Here is a 21,508-nt window from a genome sequence, read left to right as displayed (position 1 = left end):
GCACAAAAATAACTTAGGGGTTTTAGCAACACTGTGTTGTTTGTGAATGCTTAATTTGCACATTTACTAGGGGTGTGTGTATGTGTTTAAGCTACAGACAGATGCTAGGACTATCAATAAATACTAGGGCTCCTGTCCAGTGCAGTTATAAGGATTATGGATTGTTCCAGTGCTTTGCTTTACGCTTGTCCTGTGCATTGAATTCATGCTAAGTTTTCAGACTGAAGCAAAAAGCATAGTTATACCACATACTGATTTTAAGAATAATCATTTTTGTGTCCTTAAATTTTATTCCTGACACTGGAATAACGTGTTGAGTGCTAGCTTTATTTAATGGAGTTTCACTCATCTGTTTTGAATTTGTTCATGCTGTGGCTGAGAGAACTCTGCCTCTTGCTGTTTTGTTCATGTCCGTTTTCAGCCACTCAGGATATGAAAATTAACAAGTGTTACTTTACATAACTTTTAATTATCAGTGTAATCTACTCTTTAAAGGATATAACTCGGACCTTCACATTGCCTTTAATTACAATTTGGACATAAGGATAGCCAAAATATACTTGATGCTTGGTACTGCTTATTTATAAACCTTGTGTTCTCATGCTCTTAAATCTTGGGTTTTTTTTCCCCAATATGACCAAGGAGTTTCCAAAAATACCTGATATTTTAAGAGTATTCAACTACTTGCTATTCAATAAGACCAAGTATCAGTATTCTTTTGTCTGCATCTGTGCTCTTTTTGAATGTATTAAAATCACCTGCAAGGAAGTTAAGTGTGTAGGTAGATGGCTATTTTGTTCTGTTTGTTCCCTCTGCCTACCCAATGTTTTCTATGATCTTTGGTAGGAGTCTGTGGGTGCTCAGTGCTTCTGAAGACTGAGGTATGTTTAAGGCTTCTGGTTTTGATCTAAAAACCTATTTTGTTTTGCAAAGCTATATTGGGTGTTTATAGCTAAAATTATTTTTTGGGTACATGACCCGTGTGTGAATTTTCAATTATGTTCGTGGCATAGATTGTCTTTACCGAAGCTGTCTTCCAAGGCCTCAGTGACTCACATGGTGAGCAGGATGGGATGGAACTTGCGGTGGTACATCATTCTGCTGTGGGTAACTATAGCTAGAATTCGCACATCAAAAGTGCAAGTGCTTACCTTCTGAAGCCATTAGAAGTGAAGAACAGCTAAAAGGAGAGGTGTCGTCACCCTCCTACCTTTTGGTTCCCCAAGAAGATCTAGCAGATGCTTTATTGACTACTACTTGATATATTTAACAAAAACAATTTCTGGTGTATTGAACACAACATGTATTCAATTTTGTATATTTATGGCTTTGCGTATTGTCTACTCTAGAATACCTCTGGGAGAAAGGAATGTGTTTCAACTTGAAATAATCAATATTCTTGATGTCTCTATTCCTGTTGACAACAGCAGCTTCTCCAGAGAGATAATTAGAATCTAGTTTAAATCATGTCTCTGTTCAATTAAATACAAATGTGCTTAGACTAGTGTCTCTTGTTGGTCTGCCATCTCCCAGTGATATCAGTGGGATGTACAAATCATTGTACTTATTAAAAACCGCAAAAAAAGAACTAATTGCTTTACTACTTATGTAAGCTATATCTTCTAGAAGTGGCTTTCCTGTATTAACTGCAGTAAATCTTAAAAGTAGCTTCTAATACCATGGATATCTCAAGAACTAATGCAGAGTTTCTTCTGCATTTTCTAAAGCAAAGTAACTGGGACATATGCATTATGAATTTATGAAGTGGCAAGCTTAGGTTTTGCTTTCTTGCAGTTTCAAGAAAGAACTGAGCATCTTTCTGTTCAGCTTTCATGCAAAAAAATTAAATTTAAGTTTGAATTCCTCAGTAACATGAGTCAGAGAGCTGTGTAAAAATGCTGGACTTTCACTTTGAACTTTTTTCTTATCAAATGTGAGTCTGCCCAAGTTTCTTCATCTGCTGCAGATTAGGTATTAGTTGTTGCTGCCTTGTGGTGTCATGCACTGTTCTACTTGTGTGCTGACTGGAGGTTTATCACATCACTTTCACATGCATTTCCCTGTAGGGCAGTGCCTAGTAACTGATTCACCTGTATCTTGTTAAATTCAATTCCTTATTGTATGTAATGTTACTTAAGTGTTGGCTGTACTTAAAAATGCGTAGTAGTACATAGGTATATTCAAGATAAATTTGTATATGTGAAACTTCCAAGTATCTATGTTGATATTTTGAAAGCAGACTTTTACCTGCCTTGTTTGTATTTTGTGTGAGGGGAAAAAGAAAAAAAACCTTTTAAAAAACAAGCCCTATTAAGTGTTTGGAGTGTGGAGGCTGTTCAGGAGATCAGTTGTGTAGCAGAGTACTAGCCAGGATTGGTCTGTACATTTTGGCTGGCTTGTTACTTAAAGGTTTCTTTTAAAAGTAGTGTTAAAGAACCAGTTGGAAGCACAAGTGTATGAATCTACCAGTCAAACAGTGGCAGAAACTAATCTCGGAAAAGATTATAAGATCTTGTCTGCAGGTGCTGTAAAATATCTTGTCCCTCTAGAGTTCTAGAGAACCTCACTTTTCCATTGTCAACAAGATTTTCCAAGAAGGAGCTTGCTGCTTTGCAGGCTGTTTATATATTGTTTTGTTTAACCTCATAACCTTGGTAAGCATTTCTCTATTTCTGGGAAAGTAAGGGTAACCTCTGACTTGAAGGATTGTGAATAAGTGATTCTGGTTTGTGTTGTAGGTTTTTTACTTCCATTATAAGTGCTTAGACCAGAAGATTTATCCACCTAGAAAATATTGATGCATGTATTTCAAATACGGTAAAGATGAACTGTGTAGGAAGGACCACTTATAACACAATTGTTCTGTGGTAACTTGATCAGAACAATAAGGCTAAACTATTTTATTTGATATGCGAGATACCCATAAATCCCAAGGAGGCAGTATATTAGTTAAAATCCTTAGGCTAGGAAATGCATAGTATGCTTAACTTTTAACATTATTCTTGATTTTGTCTTTTTTGCCTGGAGTTCTGTTAGTTAGCATAAATGTTTTAGATGTTTTAAGTTGTAAGAAGATTGTTCATTGTAATGGAAGGAATGCTTTTTTTTTTAAGTAATTATGCAGCTAGTCATCAAAAGAATTGGTGTAGAGAAGAAGAGTGCAGCTGTGAAAATTTCTCATTTCAGCATAGCAGTGGGAAGTGCAAGGTTTTACATTTTAAAGTTCTGGTGTAAACAGCTTTTAAGTTAACCCATTGCTTCCTTTTGTGATGTTCTTAGTAATTTTGCTGGTTTCACTTAAAGTAAGAGCTCTAGTTTTATGTAATCCATCTCTTTAATGTTTTGACTGTTTGTGGTGTAGACATTCTTGAGCAGCTTGAATGCTATATTAGCTTGGATGAAGTTTCCCTCCCCCCCAAGCTTCACTATAGACAAATGTAATTTGGAAGCATTTAGAAGCTGCATTTTCTGCTGTATCAGTCCTTCTATGCATAATACTACATAGTTTCATAGTTTCGAGGACAGTCTGGTTTCTAGAAGCTAGTGTAAGCCCACTAAAAAAAAGCAAGTATTAAGAATACTCTTGCTTTGTAAGTGTGGTTGGAGGAAGCAGGAAGTATCACCGTGTTGCAATGTGTTAATCCACTGTAGTTGCACACTTGTGTAGGAATAAATGGGACTGCTCTTTTTTGAGTCAGGGAAAAATTGATCTGCTATTTCTACACAAAGTTTAAATGTGGGATCTTCTGCTGTATTTTTTGGTTTGAAGGTAAGGGGTGCCCTCATGTGGTAGAAGTTAAAATTGAAATTCTGCCAGTCAGTTTAGTAATAGGGAACTGTAAGCTCTAAGTAATTATTTAAGAGCTTTCTTGAATGAATATTCCAAGGATCTCATAATAACCACAGCCTTACTCTGGAATGTCTTGAGTACACACATCTGGGCACAAGTAAAGCAGGTGTGTGGTTTTGTTTTGTTTTTCCTCTAAAACTTCAAAGGACACCGAAGGATTAGGGCTGTGACTTCATTTGGTATGGACTCTGATGTTGCTGCTGTTGTCTCTCATAGGTGATGTGCAGTTCATAGACTATGAGTACTCTGGATACAACTACCTGGCTTATGATATTGGAAATCACTTCAATGAATTTGCAGGTAAAAATTGGGTTTCTGAGGTAAAAGTAAACTAGCTTTATGAAAAAAACCTAATTCTAATGCTTTCTTTTTCTGTGTATATATGTGTGTGTGTGTGTATATATATATATATATATGCATGTGTATACTTGCTCATATGGTGATATCAAGATGTGTTGATGTCTCATCTTGCAGGCCAATTGCAGCTCTGCTAACCCAGAAATGGGAAACAATATCCGAAGTTTTGGTAGAGTTTAGTAGATAAATGTGGAACTTGCAGCTCTCACAGTATCCTTCTGTGAAATGACACAGCAGACACGGCCCACTAATGAAATACTGCGCATACATCTTCTACAGCATTGGTATACTAGAGGTCTGACACAAAACCCTGCTGAGACTGTGCCTGTAACTATTTAACAAATTAAGAAAGTCAGCTGTGATCACCTTCAAAGTAGTTCCCATCTGAGCTGCCACGCTCAAGCCGAGCTAGCTGAATCTCAAAATACAAATAGAAGTTGTATGTAGATAAAAACACATACAGCAGAAATCTCTTTGCTATGTTGAACACTGGTTCACATGCCGAGGAGTTCTTGCCAATATGTAACTGATAAAGTCAGTAAAAACACTGATGTTTGTCAGCACCAATTTGTATGTGTGGTGAGGGCAGTGAGGGGAGAAGTAATCCAGTAATGCGGTTCTAATGGTCTTTTTAGATGCTCTGGGGTTTTAATAGGCATGTTTTTATTTTTCTAGGAGTAAATGAGGTAGATTACAGCCTTTACCCTAACAGAAAATTGCAGGAACAATGGCTGAGATCTTACCTTGAGGCCTACAAAGAATATAAAGGATTTGGCACAGAAGTCAGTGAAAAAGAAGTTGAAGTTCTATATGTCCAAGTCAATCAGTTTGCACTGGTAAGTAATATACTTGATTTGAATACGTTAAATGCTACAGAGAAGCCTGCTACTCCATGAACAAATGTAATAGCCAGTTTCTTTCTGTAAATTCTGAGGCACATAATAAAAAACTTCCTTAGCCTCTTCTATGAAAACTTCTTGTTATGTTGTGTGTTAAAGATTCTCTGTAGAATATTCCTAGTGCAAGAGGCAGTGGGTATTCAGGGAAGGAGGTGGTCAAGCTTTCAGTGACTATTTTTATTGTCTTTTTTTTTGGCAAATTCTTGAGTTGGCCAGAGCATATGCTGTGTCTATGTTGAACTTTTCTTTAATAGTAAGAAAACAGAATGGCAAGCTATAGTGCTTCATGGACCTATGAATCTTGTGACTTAGTCACAAGACTTTTCAAACTAAGGTGATAAAATTTTTTAGTTAGAATTTTTTTTTTACAGATAATTAGGTTGCTCTATAGTCTTTCAGTATTGCCTTAACTCTTTCTTTGCCTGCAGTGTCTTGGCAAGCAGGGAGTTGCTTTCAGATTTGGTTTTGGTCTTGTAGTTGTTTAAATTGTAACAAAGTGCGTGGTAGCCTCCAGTGATTCCTCAGAAGTTCTGACTTTCTGTAGAGTGTGAGTGCTGTCTAAGTCTGCTCCCTGCTTCTCTTGTATCTTTTGCAATATAAGCTGTCTGTCTTTCACAGACTGTAGATGTAAGAGAAAAAGATGCATCAAGTGTAGTTCGTGGAGGTAGAATAAGAAGTTGAATAGGTGTGGCATTGGGTCTTTGAATGTCCCAGTTATGTACAGCATTAGAAGCAGTCTGAATATGTCTTTATCTGTCTTTTTTTTTTTTTCTCCAAAGCTTTATCTTCGGGTGATTTCTGAAGGTACTTTACAGATTGATGTTATTTTGTTACAATTTCTGACTAGCCCTGGTCTTGTTTTGCCTAGGGGATGTGACAGGAAATGTTACAGAAAAAAGTAACTTTTACCCAATAGCTAGGTAACTTTATTTTGCTTTCTCCTGGAAAATAACATGCCAAACTAATCATAGGAGGAGAACTAAGGCTAAGAAGCCAGTTTGGCCTTACTGCAGTCCTTTCTTACTAACCCAAGCATGTGTCTGTTGCTGTAATACCTTCAGTTTTCTGGAAAACCTAATGATTGCTCTAAGGAAATACAGTTCACACTCTAGCATTATAATTTAAAAAGCCCTTAAAAATACCAGCTTGTTTTCTGTTATTCTTATTAAATCGCTATTATCAACTTGTACTGTTAAACAAATGAGACAGCTGGCTTTAGGAAAGTTAGATCTACAATTATGTAGGCTGGTGGTCCATTTTGAAATATGTAGCATCGTTTCATTGGTTTTAAGCTACAGTTATGCTAATATTTAAGAGGATGGAGCTCTGTTTAGAGGACAGCTCAAGGCCTGCCTATAGATCACCCATGGTGTACAAATCTCTTGTGGTGCAAAAATCTCTTGTGTTAGTTAATGTGGGAAGCTTTGTGAAAAGAAAACGTGAACTGAAGTTAAAGGATGCTGGTTTAAAATGCCAAACTGCTTGCAATCAGGTAAAGCTACCCAAAATAAAGGCACAAGAAAGATTCATGTGTGCATACACTAGTTGCCATTTTTAAGGTGCTTTCAAGTGTGTGTGCATGCGTGTCTCCCCTACGCTACTGGTAGTGTTAGATGCAACATTCAGGAAGCAATTTAGGTAATTACTGTGAGTAGTTATTTACTGAGCAGAAGTCTGAAGTATATTATTTGTAACCTGGGTGGTCCAGAAACATCTTCCTTGGAGACTACCATTGTGTTATTTGCCGTTACTGTTATCATTGCCATTATGTGTTAGTTGTTTACCTGAAGTGTATTACCAATCATGTCATTGAAGTAATCCATAGTTTCAATCTGAAACTGAACACAGGCCTCCAGACTACTAATGTGGCTTTGTAATTAAATAAGTTTCGAGCAGGTGAGAAATTGGTGTAAATGCTGATGAGTTAGAGGTTCTCTTACACAGCTACAGAATATATCTCTTTGTCTAAGTCAGTAGTGAAAGTGAGTTGTAATTATAATGACCTAATGTTGTAATTACAAGTTCAAGAGAATTTCATATTTGTACTGGAGTTAAATAAATATAGACTGATATGTATTTAATTAGCAGTAGTAGAAATGAGATAGTTATATTTCAGTGTATGGTGTAAGTAATTGTACAGCGGTCTGCTTAATAGATGACAAATGCAATGTTATTTTTCTTGAAAATGACACCTGGAGAGTCAGGAAGCTAATGGATTTACTCCTCTAATTGACAGAATTTAATTCATTAGTGCTTTTTTACCAATCGCTATGGTAAAGAGATGTCAAAACTTTAGAACAAGATTGGGTTTTGAGAATTCTCTTGTGTAGATAACTTTTTGTCTCAGTGTTGGATTTTATATAATGCTATTCTTCCACTATTTTTTTTTTTCTTTCAGGCTTCCCACTTCTTTTGGGGATTGTGGGCTCTAATTCAAGCCAAATATTCCACCATTGACTTTGATTTTCTAGGGTAAGTGTTGTTGCTACATATAATCATAGAATACTGGAGGCTCGAAGGGACCTGTGTGGGTATCTAGTCCCACATCCCATCTATGAGAAACTGAGGTCTGAGTGACAGCCCTTATCTGTGTGATCATTCTATAATTCTTAATTTTTAGGAGAAAAATAGACAGTAAAAGAAATCTGAGCTTTTTGTTGCTGAAAGTTCTTTAAACTAGCATGTGCTTCTAGGCTAAAATACATGGTATAACAAGGAAAGGAACACAAGTAGAGGAGTAAATTTTTTGGACACTGCTTTTTGTTGGAGACAAAGGTATAAGAGCCAAGTTGGTCAGTGTGGTGGGCTATGTCAAATGCAAGACCTACATTTACAATTAGAAGAGTCAAGAATGGGGCCCTTGTACAAAAGAACTTGTTTACTTCTTGTTACACAGAGTGTTGATCTTGGAAATTCCTAGGCCTTTTTTTAAAGAGTCATCTTAATAACAATGCAAGTTAAGTTTTTTTTTCCTGAGACACTGGCCAATGGTGTTTTTTCAGGTAGATGTGTGTCTTTGGCATTTTTTTTTAATGGTCTTTTATCGCAACAAGCAGAGGAATTCATCTCTCCATTGGGGACTGAGCAAGGTGATAAAATTAATCATTTTGCTTGGTAAAAGTTCCCATTGTAGAATTTTTTGCACTAAGCTGATTTACTAGACTTAGTTGTGTCGTTTTGTAAATGAGACAAACGTGAATTTCTTCTTGTGACATACTCTCAAGTAGAAGTACTTGTTAGTAACCGCTAGATGGCACAAAAAACCAAGTAAAAGTGTAGGTGGCAGAACTCAAACGTGTCAGTTTTGTATAAAATGTCATTCTTCTAATGATGATAAGTTTTCTCTGGCTTTGCAGTTGTCAGCTGTTGGACAGTCTACCAAGAACTATTAAAACCAAACCTACCACCTCTGATGCTAGAACAGCATCTGCTTTCTGAACTGTAGCAAGTTGGGAGTATGGAGGGTGGTGGTGAGGGTGAGGAAGTACCATAATATGGGTGCTCTGTTCTTAATTTCCTCCTTTGGCAGCTGCTAAGTGTCAGTGTTGGACACAGGGTACTAGGGTAGATAGACTTCAGCTATTCTTACCTTGCATGGTTTTTTTCATATAAGGAGTTACTTGCTCTTACCTTCAAATCTTTCTCTCCTTTTGAACAGGTATGCAATTGTTCGGTTTAACCAGTATTTCAAAATGAAGCTGGAAGTCATGACATTAACTCTTCCTGAGTAATGATGTGAAAAAAACCCTTACCAAGTGGATAGACAACCCCCGAATCTTTTCTGAGAACAGATACTGGAAAAAAAGCTAAACTTTTGTTGAAGTTCTGTAATACTCACTTGGTGGTTCTTGCGTTATAAATAATGCCTCTAAACAGTCCTTCAATGTTAAATTTAATATGAAGACTATACATACTGCTGTGGATATAAAATGGATTAGAAACTTGCTAAATCTATAAAAAGTTGTAGAAATGGCAATTTAATCCTTCTTTGTAGTTTAACATATGTTGTATGTGAATTATTTATTATAAGTTTAACATGATTCCATGCTGCTTTCATCAATTTCTTGTAAGAGTTGGGTGCAGACAGTGAAGTTGTTCCAAAGGATTCATTTAACAACTTGTTTTGTTGAAGTTGCATTAACTCACATTAAAGAAATCTCGGTCAGAGAATATTAACCTCTTTGATGTATACAAGCAAAATGAGCGGTAGTAGACTTGTGCAATCACTAGTGTGCTCTAACTAGGGAAAAAGGTTAGGATGTTCATTTTTTTTTCCCTTCTTTTAAAAAAGAAAGGTAGCTTTCCACGTGATGGTACTTTTTCTTTTGTATAAGAATCAACCAGTGTACTGAAATGGTAAATAACGCTTTGCTTTTTGCCTTCTTGACACGTTAAGGTGTAGAAATGTGAAAGTTCTATGGCCATCAGATTCTTTGAGGATACGTACCATCATAAGTGTTAAATGCACAATGCACCATCTCTAACTTGTGTGGGAAAGCTGCTTGTTATTAAGTGTACTTTTAAAGCAAAAGACCACTATTCCAAATCTATATTCCTTTTTGAAACTTGATTCTAAATTTGAACACTATTCTGGTGTCTAGATTTGATGTACTTCAGCAGTATATCGCAGAATGGACTATTGAGCTGAAGATTAGTGAACAGAGATCCTGTTACACTGGGGAGCAAGACACTTAAGTTTACAGTTTGTGTATGTTGACACCTTTCTGCTTTGTCATCTTCTAACCTTGGATTCTGGTCTTAAATGCTTGATCTTGTAGTCGCAGATTCTGGTATGTCTGTGTTGATTGGTTTTGGTTTTTTTTCTCTGTGGCAGCAAATTACTTTTCGAAGTCTCCAGTTTGAATGATAATATGGAAAAGTACATGACTTGAACACTGGGGCTTTGAGCATCACACCCACTTTATTTCTTGAAGCTATTATACCAAGAATGGTCTGGATGTCAAAATGTGAATTGAAAAAATGTTTACTTAACAAAACGATATGTAAGTTTGTGTGGAAAAGAGGCTTTAAATCTGGAGGGGGGAGGGGGGAGAGGGGAAGAAACCCGCAACAGTAAAATAAATCCCAACAATGCAGCATGGAGTTGGGTAGGCATGTACTCAACTCTGGTTATACTCCGAAAAACTTTGCACTTTGGTCACATAAGTGCCCACATGTACAAAGTCTGTGTGTGCGCGCATACACATGCAAACAACCTTACCTGAAGAGTAAATATTATGGGGAGTCTGTTGTACAGACACCAGCAAAGATATTTATTCAAAATTGCTTTATGGCACACTGCTGTGTGTGTATAGGTGTATATGTACACACACGTACACATGTGTTTTATAAAAGCTTGGATTGATTCAGGACAAAAAAGTGATGTGAGTGAAAAATTTTCACCTTGAAAGACCATTTTGAATGGCATTCTGTTATTTTACAAAAGCAAGGATTGGGATTTTTTTTCCTCTTGTTTATGTTCACCTCTGAATGGTTGTTTTGTTTTTTTTTTTTTTTAATTTCCTTGAGTCGAAACCTTAATCTTAATACAAATGGGAGAACTGGGTTTTTTTGTAACTTGAAGTTAGGTAACATTTTCGTTAGCGTTTGCTAGCTGGAGGCTACTATACTGGACAAATTTTTCTTGGTAGTTGAATAGGAACAAATGGCTAGATATAGACATTTATATTTTCTTTTGTAGCAGTTATGAAGGATGTTGCTAGAGCTCATGAAAGCACTGAAGACTTTCATTTTCTGTACTTTCTCCCTGTTGACATTATTGATGTATGTTGAATAATATCCTGCTGTCTTGGTAGTCCCTTTAAGTTCAGCAAGATCTGCTTGGGAGTAAGATTGATAAATATTTTTGAACTCTTCTTACTATTTTCTTGAAGTGGTAGCTTTATTTCTGGCAGTGTTGCTTTGTATTTGTGAAATATTTGAAGAAGACTGTGAGGTTCACTTGATTTTTGGGAAATCCAACTCTTGACAGGTCCTAGCTTTCCCAACAGTTGGCAAAACACATTTCCTTTTTTCAGGTACCAGTACTATTTAAGTTTGGAGTTAGTGTAATTTTTTTCAGTAGTATTTTTTGTTTGTATAGCTCAAGTAGCAATAACTGTAGGAGTGGAAGCTTGCTTCTGCAGAACCAAAGCTCTTCATGAGTGCAGCTCAATCTCATTCTTGTGGATTGAAGTTCCACTGAATCCCATAAAAGCACTTTGAAGCAGATAGTAAATACTGCAAGCTTTTCCTGAGCCACTTCGAAGAAGCACAAGGATGATCACAGGTTACAGTGGTTGACTTTGCAGTACTGGTAGAGGCTTTCATTTTGCATGTTGAAATTAATTTTACACATTTAAATGCTGCTTTGCATCAGCTTTCTTTCGAGACAAGTGCAGATTAAAACAATTCCCGATAAGGTCTGAGGAAATACTGTAGAACATTTTTCCAAAATGAAATGCCAGTTACCTTAAGCCTTGTTCCACATCAGTTTGAGCCAGTAGCACTCAGATAAGTCTCACTTGTTGAGGTACAACTACAGATGCATTAAGTTTGAGGCAGTAGTTTGCAACAGCATTGCAGATTATAGGGTAGCTTGAAACTGTGAATACAGGACATTCTGAATGTAAGTTAAGTACTAGAGCACCGAATTAGAAAACATTTACTTTTATTCAATTGATTTATCTCAGTCTCTTAAAGATATTTGGAAGAGGACAAAACCCAGCTGAGCTCTAGAAACATCCTGCAGTAGTTTTGACTGTGACTTGGCAAGAAGATACTCTGTTGCCTTTATGTTAAGCTAAGGGCACGAATGCCAAAATTAATAATTCTTACTTGTAGTTAAACCTATATTGTAAATATAAAGAGGATTATTGGTAACGGCATTCTTGCATAAATAGCATCAAGTCAATAGACCATAGTGGCCTGGTTGCTTTTGTAAAGCAGAATAGTGTGAATTTTTTTCTTCTCATTTCTGCGGTCAGATCTGGCTAATCTGTGCCTAATTTCTTAGGTCACATAAGCATCAAAGATTTCTGAATGATAATTAATCTCTTGTCACATAACTTTTAAGTTCTTCCATTTACACGTCTTGATTTGCATTGTAAAAGGACCTACCAAATTTGCATTAATCAGGTCTGACTGTATATGTATATACAACAGTGTAAATAACCATTTGTAAATTAGTGTGAATTGTACTGTATCTTACATTTATGGACTTGTGTATTGCATTGTATTCTCTCATATTTTGTAGAAATTTTGATGTAAAGAAGACATCTAACTCTGTGTGTGGACTTCCTTTGTTAAATTGACCTGTAACAGAGCATAATAGTTTTATGCGAAGGTATCCATTCATCGACTTGGGCATCCGAAGTCTTTTTTCCCCCCATTAGCTTTTTTTGCCATTTTGCTCTTGTTAACAATTCTGGCAAAAAAAGGAATTTACATGGTACTAAGACAAAGAGAAAATCTATTCTGATAATAGGGCAAACTGTGTCAGAGGTATGTACAGTACCTGTGGTACAGGGAAGATGTTAAATTGTTTACTTAAACTTCTAAAAGTTTCCTATTCATTCTTGAATGCTGGTGACTTCTAAACATAAGAATGTTGAAGTACTCTTAAAAATATTTGCTCCGATGGTGACAGCTATGTGTATGACTCCCATGGTGAGTTACGTGTGATAGAAGTCCCCCAGTTTAAATGTTTTTGGTGGATATAGCCTTATAATAGGATTAGTTGCTAACTTGTGAATGCTCATAATAAATCAGTAAATATAAATTGCCAAAATCTCTAAAATAGTTCTGCCAATCATTTTCCTCAACACTAGAACTATTGGTAGCCCCTTGAGACTATTAGCTGAGGTATTTACCCTGTGTGCCATTCCTTCCTGCTCCTCTCTGTGCCCACAACCCTGCTTTGTAAGGGGAAATGTGAATATAAAAGCTTCCTTTCCATACTTAATCATCACTATCTTTTTTTGACTGAAATTGTGTTCTGTTTTATCAATACATGTCTTCTCATGAAAATTTTTTTGTAGGAAGTCCCTTTCTGGAGAAGCATTTAATCATGGAAGCATAGACATAATGAAGCATAGTTATCCCCAAATGCCAGGCTGTATTTTGTTACTGTTGCCTTTTGTCTCTTTTGAACTCTGTGGTGTACTTCAAGCTGTTAGTTTATTCTTGTCACTGCTGTGTTTAATAACTGCTGGAAAATACTGGTGTGCAAATCCCATTGCCCATCTTACAAATTGATCTTGATGTAGTTTGTACATCCTGTCAGCTTTACATTCACGGGATGAAAGCTATGCTTGCTTATCAATATTGACTTACTAGGGTCCTGGGAAGTGAGTTTATCAAATGAGTATTAATCAAGAGGAGGGATGGGCTCAGTAAATATAAGTAAAAGGAAATCACTAGCATGGAAACTTTAACTTAAGCTTTTGATGTAGCAAGGTATTGGATGTTCTTATTTACTTGCATGGTTTAAGGACAAGAACAAATTGTAAAGGATAAGGTTTGTTTCAGGCTGGATTTAAGATCCCTTTAAAGCCTTTGGTAACTAGCAAAAACTTACAAAATATTTGTTACTCCTACTGAAAGAAACTTCAAAGCAAATTTTAATAACTTTCTGATTAAGCAAAACTTTGTTCTATGACCCATCAGAATATAATCTCTTGCTTGGGGTAGTCCTTCCTGTAGTTTGCAGAGGCCCATGACTATTTCTTACCTGTCTGTCTTTGAAGTGGCTGTTTATTCTTTGCTTTGATGGTTTTGTACTGTTTACAGTGTTCTTGGATGCCTTCTGAGGTGTGCTAGATTACTAAACTATTGGAATTACCCAGTGTCTCCTATAATCTCTTCCACACCAGGCAGGTTGTAATTGCAGTAGCAGATCAGAAAGCATTTGATGAAACCTTGAGGTAGTAATACAAAGCTGATGTTGAGCAATCTAGTAGCTGATTCTTTTCAACCCTTTTTATTACTATGGGCTGTAAGGTGGTTGTTTTAGTTAGTTGTTAAAGATAGAAAAAGCCATGACTTCTGGTCTTGTGCAAGGTAGATGTTCTGTTAGCCAGCCACACATCTTTAAGGAAGGGGCTTCCAGCATTGAGAAACCACACAAATCCAAATGGGATCTGTCAGAAGAAAACAAACTCTGGGTTAGGGACCCCTGGAGTGGAAAGGAAGATGTGTGAGACTTGTGTGTGCTAGCTGCATGGAGGTGCTCCATCTAAATGATGTGGTGACGCACTGGAAAAAGCATGGTTTGATTTTTAAGTGACTTTTCCAATTGGTCCAATCTGTAGAGATTCCTGTGATTAGGAAACCAATCAACATAGGGCGAGAGTGATGGAATATTGTTACTAAAAAAAAAAAACCCCAAACCCCCAAAACAAAAAACTACACTCCCTCTTCCACCACCCCCCCCCAACCCCGCCAAACTCCTCTGCAGTTGATGAATTTGCCACACTTAGGTGCATGTTTGAATTTGTGTGTTTAATAGTATAGTTGGTGGCTTGCTCACTAGATTCTTTAATAAAGGAGTTTATTATTGTGAGATGTCAGGACTGGCTGGAAGGGCCCTGAAGTCCACTATAGTCTTAGAACAGGTGCGCAGAAAACTAACTTCTGCTTCAAGATTTTGCATTAGCTGTTTCTGTAGCCTTATAAAATTGTTGAGCTGCTGTCTCAGGTTCCCTGTGGCGTGGAACTTAATTCTTGGATTTGATATGTATAGAGAGATGACAGAGAAGACTTGGTGGAAATTAGAAGTCATGTGAACATTTAGAAAGCTAACAAGATACTTGAAATTACCAAACTTTGAAAATAAATGCTGAAATGACTTAAGGTATTTCACCAGCCTATTCTTGTGGTATTGAGACTTGTTTAGTGTTGGTTTTTTTTTCACCCCACGTAGAGATCCATGCAAAGCACAAAGTGAAAGAGACCACGGAGGAGAAACATGAGTTGTATACAATGCCATGAAAATCAGTGTGAACTGGGAAAAAATATATGTTTCTAAGCTTTTGGTAGAAGTAATTAAGTGTTATCACAGAATTGGTAGGTGTTGAGTCTTAAGTGTGTAAAAGGTTCTTTTGTAGAAATGTTCCTTTTAACATTTTGTATCTCAGATGCAGTCTGTAGTAGTTATTCATGCTGCTTTGTACACAAGTGCTTTGAGTAGTCTCAGCACTGAGAATGTATCCAGTCTATCTTTAATATGACTTTGTTAGATTCATTGGTTCTGTCTCAAGCCTCTTAATACAGCTCTCAAACCCTTTCAATACTTGCAGAAACAGGGCTATAGCATATTAAGGATGTATTCCATTTTGTGTCAGTTTTTTTTTGTTACTACATATTTTTCAGTGTTCTATTTAACATGAGTCTGTTTCTGTTCTGTAAATAAAAAGCTCAATTTACAAATAAGCCTTTACCAACTTCCAGCACTGTCATCCCCCCAAAGGTCCCCATGACCCTTCTTGTATGTTGTGGAGTTTAGATGCATCATTTATCTGTTGGAGTGAATTGTATTTCTTTTGAACTAAATGTTATTGAAGCTATTATAAGGCCTTCTACCACTGATTAAATGAAGTAATGTACCTTTCGAAGAGATTTATATTGTGTAAATAATTTCAAACTGCAACAATAAAGTTTGTTTCTAACTGCACTCTTGGCGTATATTGTGGTGATTTTGCTTTCCCCAGCTTTGAAAGCACTAGATGTGGAATACTTGAGAGTTGCTTAAAGGCTTTTGATGTGTCCAAATGCATACCTCTTCCTGGTTAACAACCCAGCTAAAAATGAATACTTTGAGCCAGTATTTGGCTTGGATGAATTTGTTAACTCTTTCAACATTTTTGCATAGTAAATAAGCTTGGTCATTGACCACTAAAATTTGACATCTGGGAGGCAGGAGTTAGATGGAACGTGCTGTCAGCAGGGATCACTACCATTGAAGTGGAGTAAAGCATGCGAAGTTTGGGCTGCTCTGAAGTTTAGTTTATACATGGTAAAGGCTGCGTTACTGATGGGGGACCCGTTTCACAGGCTGATCTTTGACGCTGAAGCAAGGCTCTGCATCCAGTATTAGTGACAGAATGTTAGATACTTTCTTGGGAGTTAACTGGGGTGTTTTGATAGGAGTTAACAAAGCTCCACTTCCTCCATCTTGTTTGTGCACCCCAAATAAAATTATTTCACCAAGATAAGCTTGAGTTAACCATGTGAAGTTTTCTGCAATGATCTTACTGAGGGAAACATTCCTTAGGCTGAGGTCTGAGCTCCATTGTGTGCCTACTGTCCTTGTCACTGAAAATGGGCATTTCCCATGTACACTGAATACAAAATTTTGATCTAATTCATAGTGGGCTTAATTGGAATTTGTGTGCCTGTAGTAAGGGAGAAGTAGAACAAGCTAAGAAAACCTTAAAAATTCTGCTGAGTGCAGAAGTAGAGTAACCTTCAGGCTATGAAAATGCATTGACCCAGCATGTAGGAGACTGGAGACTTGAGCACCATACATCCTTGCTTAAGTAGGTTATTGTATACAAGAATTAATTCTTAACTGGCAAGCCTTCCACTTGCAACTTTTCTGGAAGCATAACCATCAAAGTAATGGTCTATAGGCACAACTTCTCAAACATTACAACTATTGCTGGCTCTTGTTGACTTAAACACACGGCCTTCTACTGGGCTTTTCATTGCTGAAGTACTACTGCTACTGTGCAGTGGGCAATTGGAAAGATTGGTTTCCAATTTAATAGAAAATGCTCAGACTATGACTGGGTTACTGTCCCCTACTGGATTACTGCTTAGAGCTAAGAGATGATGTTGCTCTGACATTTATTGTCCAAATCCTTGAAACTTTGCACAGGGCTAAGTTGTGACTGGTGTTTTTGTTATAACTGCACTGATGGGGAGATTTCCAATGCTGATGAACTCATCTATCCCAACATGGAATCTTTCTTTTCTTCTCCAGGTAAAAACCTTTCTTTATTCATGGCTTGTCTTTGTTACTACAGAAAATGCAGAGCAAGGTTTTAACTGAGCTAGAAGTTGATACATGAAAGTGATAAAGATGGGGTATTTTTGGTACTAGTCCAGAAAATATGGTCTTGAATAGGGAATTTCCCTCAAGATACAGAGCAAACTACAGCCATACAATAGGAGAGAAAACAATGGCATGTGTAGCGGATGTCAATATGTAATATTTTAAAATGTCAGCTATATAAAATGTGCATTCCTAGGAGTTTCCCTGAGTGAATTCAAAATAGCACATTTATCCTTAATACAATAGAGTGCTGGTTTGTGCTATATAGAATGTATATAGGTTTATAAATTAATAGATATGATAAAGAGAAGACTTCACTCTCATTAGCACTGCAGAGTCAAGCTGGTGAGTGCACTGGAATCTGTTTTATGCACACTGCCAATGGTGCCCTTTCAGAACCTGCGCTTGCTACTGAACAGGTAGAGGAGGCAGGGTTTTTTTTTTAAGCCCTACAGGGCTTTGATTGCTGACACGCAGCAGCAAAAACATTTCTTTCATCAGGAAGTGGCTTTGAGACTGATGTATGAACCTCTTGCTGCACACTCCTATGGAAGCCTTCCTAGAGACTTCAGACTTAAGCTGCTAACCTAACCATGACTTGTTTCCTTCCCATTCCCTGTTAGTATTATCTGCTATTAATCGGCAGTTCATCCTCATCTGAGTCTCTTGCAGTGCTATTTAGAATAAAACTGCATGACTGTTTTTTAAATTTTGGGGAGTGTGAAAGAAGCAATACGTAGAATTCTTCAAACGGTAGCAGTCACCTGAGAGACCAAAGGTGGTGTCTACTTAAAATGACTTTATGAATAACTGGGGTTAATCTGAAGTGTGGTTCTTTATTGTAGTTCATTTCTGTTGATACCTTTATTTCTCTGTGCCCTGGGAAACGGAGCAGGATGACAGACTCCAGCACTTACCCGCAGGTGGCAATGGAGCTGCAGACTGTGTCTCATTGTTGATGAAGCCTTTCAAGGCAGCTTATTTTTGTAGTACAGCATGTCATACATTGAGTTAAACAGGAAAAAGGGTATTCTTTTATCTCTCAATGAGTTGCAGCCAAGATCTGTAATTGCCTTGCTCTTAATGTTGCGTAACTGTTAGCAAGACTCAAGCCAAGCATTAATGAATTTCATCAGAACTTCATTTTTTAATGAGCATCATTAATCGTTAGTCATGCGTGCTATAGCCTACACTTCTCAAAATGGGGGTTTGCCAATCTTAGTGCACTATAAAAACAGCAGTATATTTCCCCCAGATTTTATCATTGAAATAACAACAAGAAAAGACCATGGAGGGAGGCAAAAACCCCCTCATTTATTTTAAATACTTAAGATGCTTTCTGAAAGTTGGTCTGAAGCTTCAGCCTGTAAGCGGCTGCTGCTTTTCTGTTCTTTGGGTGTGGTAATACTGTGAGAGCTCTTGTAAGAGCTGGTAGAAACTGAAATGGATCTTACATGCCAAACCTGAGTTTCTCCAAGCTACAGTGTTGATCTGACCTCTTAAGATGGACTCACTGGGCTTTCTCTGGCTCTTGTTACAAAATTAAGTTAAGTTTTTTAAGATAAAACTCATTTTCAGGCTTGGAAAAATGATGACAAGTGATCTCCTGGCTAGGCTTTACTCCTTTGCGTTGTGCAACTGGATATATGTGAAAGGTAGAGAAGGAATATTGGGCTAACTGTCCCAATGCACTTATCCAGACCTAACAATTCCAGTAATCGGTCAGCAGTGGTATTTTATTTGCACCAAACTGTCTTGCAGCTCATTCGTAATTCCTTTATAAACAAGTGGATCTGATTGGCTCGTAGAAGTGGGTGAATTAAGTTGTCATGCAGATGTCACACTTGTTAGAGCTTTACAAGAAGCAAAAGACTTTCCCTGTTTGTGTGTACTAGAGGTGCACAACTAATTGTAACTCTGCCCTAAACAGTGTAATCTCACATTGTAGATGCTGATTGGCAGCAAGATTTCAGGAGTAGGATAAAAGAAACAAAACTAATGAAATTGTGCCTGATAATACTGCACATGGATAAAAAACTATTTTCTGTATCTTATTCCCTAGACCAAAAGAACCTTTTACCCTAATATTCACCTATGTAAATAATAATGTTTATGATTAAGATGAAGGAGTTTTCTGAGGCAGTGTGGTAGATAGGGAGAAGAGGAGAAGATGAGATCTTCATTTGCAGGGATCAGAAAGAAGTGTGTGTCCATCTGATGAGGGAAGAGGGTAGAGAAACTAGTGCTATGGAGGTGTTCAAAGTTGAATGAGGCTTTGAGCAACCTGATCCAATGGGAGGTGTTCCCGCCTGTATCAACGGATTTGGAACTAGACAATTTTAAGGTCCCTTCCAACCTAAGCCCAGGGAGGTGGTTGAGTCACCTTCCCTGGAGGTGTTTAAGGGACGGGTGGACGAGGTGCTGAGGGACATGGTTTAGTGTTTGATAGGAATGGTTGGACTTGATGATCCAGTGGGTCTCTTCCAACCTGGTTATTCTATGATTCTATGATTCTAAGTTACTGCAGGAAAAGCAAAAAGTGACCTCATATTTGGGACAAGAGGATTTCTCTCGGTGTTTTGCTGGTTTTGACTTGAGGCAGAGTAGCGTGGCAGAATTCCTCCAAGCCTATTTTCTATGGCTAAGATTAGCAAAACCTGTTGCAGTTGACTTAATAGACTGCAAGTTAGAAAGACTGAGATTTTAATAATTTGATGGTTAATACCTGTTCTGGTGTGTGGAGGCAATGAGAGCTGTAAATACTGTCTTTTACTTTGTGTAACCTGGTCGCCAGCAAGGGAGGCCAGAGAAAACTGGCAAAGGGAAGTGGCTGAGAGATTCAACTTAGAAGACATAATATATGGATTGCATCAATGAATTGGTGAGGTGGAGGCTATTGAGATCACTTCTTCATCCTAGGTTTTTGTAAGTTGTTTCATTTGTTATCCTGATTTATTGCTGCTTCCCTTGAGGAGCACATGCTTACGTTAGGATACTGCAGGTGGAGAATTATTTTGAGTGGCAAAAATAAATGATAGTTTAAACTTTGCCACTGAGTAATGTTATTGTTGCTATGTTATATTTTATAACACCAGACCAAATAAAAAGAATTACTGCTGGTTCAAATCTTCCTTTGGTCTGTGAACAAGTATGTGTATTTACAGCTGGGTTTGCTAGCAGGAATGTGTACCTGTCAGAGCAACAGATTTAGTTTAATAACTTGCTCTGCTACTAATCTGTTTACTAACCATTTCTCTTTTTCTGCAACATTTTGCATATTTAGATTGTCAAAGTTCTAGATACTGATGAAGAGTGGCTGGAGTCCCCTGTGTCCAAAGTACAAACATCTACTATTGTGACAATTAAAACAAAAAAATCCCCATTTTAAATATAATCCTGTAAAACATACTATTGTGGAGGCACCCACAAAACAGGAAATCGGTCATGGAAAATAATGAAGATTTACCTCGCACTCTGACAAGCAAAAATAAACCAGTGGTTCAGATGTCAGTTGGGAATTATCACAACACAACTGCCTTAAGAATTTCTAAGTTTTTTGAATAATCCTTGAGGAAGATAACGCAAAATGCACATAAAAAAATTAAAAAAGAGATTAGAACTCTTAATCCCAGGGAAGTTATCTTGGCTGGTGTCCTGCTCCAAGGAGAGGGTCCCTACTGCACTGCAGGTCTGCAGCTCTGAGGAGAAAATGACTCAAATTGGCTCTCTGGTTGGAGTCCCTTTTCTACTATAGTTGAGTTACCATCCTGATTGTCTGGGGACCCGCATCTTCTGGGACTGTGTGCCTGGCAACAGTTCTTTACCTCCTCCCTGCCAAGGGAGGAGTGGGAGGAGATAAGTGTTTCAAGAGTCAGAAAGCCCCAGTCTTCGTGTCTTTGGCCAGCCCCACATCTGTCAGGTCCTTGGTAGGCCGTGGTCTTTGCCATGTCCTTAGTAAGCCATAATATTATCAGGTCCTTGCAGGGTGGTTGCACCTGCTACATGAATATAGCACACAAAATTATTTCAAAAAATGTAAAAATAAAATGTAAAAATAAAACCTATAATTATAATAAGTGTTACTAAATCTATTAGAATATACATTATTCTGTATGATACACTATTACTAAGCTTTTTTTTTGCCATGACTTGTATTACAACATGTAATTAAATTAATTCATTAAAAGCCACCCTACTCTAAAAGCAAAGTAAAGAATTCTAAAACTTAAAAGCATGATTAGATCTTGAGAGCTAAAAATAGCAGAAGCTGATACACAATTTTCAGTCATTGTTCACAACTAAGTCTAATAACTGATACAATGTTCTAAAAACGTCAGTCCTAAGCAG

General features: G+C 37.3%; 1 protein-coding gene across 1 annotated transcript in view; it reads left to right on the top strand.

Annotated features, from left to right (window-relative positions):
- Window positions 1–15,778, top strand: part of ETNK1 (ethanolamine kinase 1) — a 32,200-nt gene extending 16,422 nt beyond the window's left edge. Inside the window, exons 5-8 of the mRNA XM_069862684.1 lie at window positions 4,067–4,150; window positions 4,883–5,043; window positions 7,505–7,578; window positions 8,765–15,778. Of these exons, the coding sequence (XP_069718785.1) occupies window positions 4,067–4,150; window positions 4,883–5,043; window positions 7,505–7,578; window positions 8,765–8,837 (392 nt within the window). The 3' untranslated portion in view covers window positions 8,838–15,778. The remainder of the gene's footprint in view (window positions 1–4,066; window positions 4,151–4,882; window positions 5,044–7,504; window positions 7,579–8,764) is intronic.
- The last annotated feature ends 5,730 nt before the right edge of the window (window positions 15,779–21,508 follow it).

The sequence above is a fragment of the Phaenicophaeus curvirostris genome, chromosome 1, assembly GCF_032191515.1.
Source record: "Phaenicophaeus curvirostris isolate KB17595 chromosome 1, BPBGC_Pcur_1.0, whole genome shotgun sequence".
In the NCBI taxonomy this organism is placed as follows: domain Eukaryota; kingdom Metazoa; phylum Chordata; class Aves; order Cuculiformes; family Cuculidae; genus Phaenicophaeus; species Phaenicophaeus curvirostris.
The sequence above is the reverse complement of the archived record's forward strand: the minus strand, read 5'-3'. Positions and strand labels throughout refer to the sequence as shown.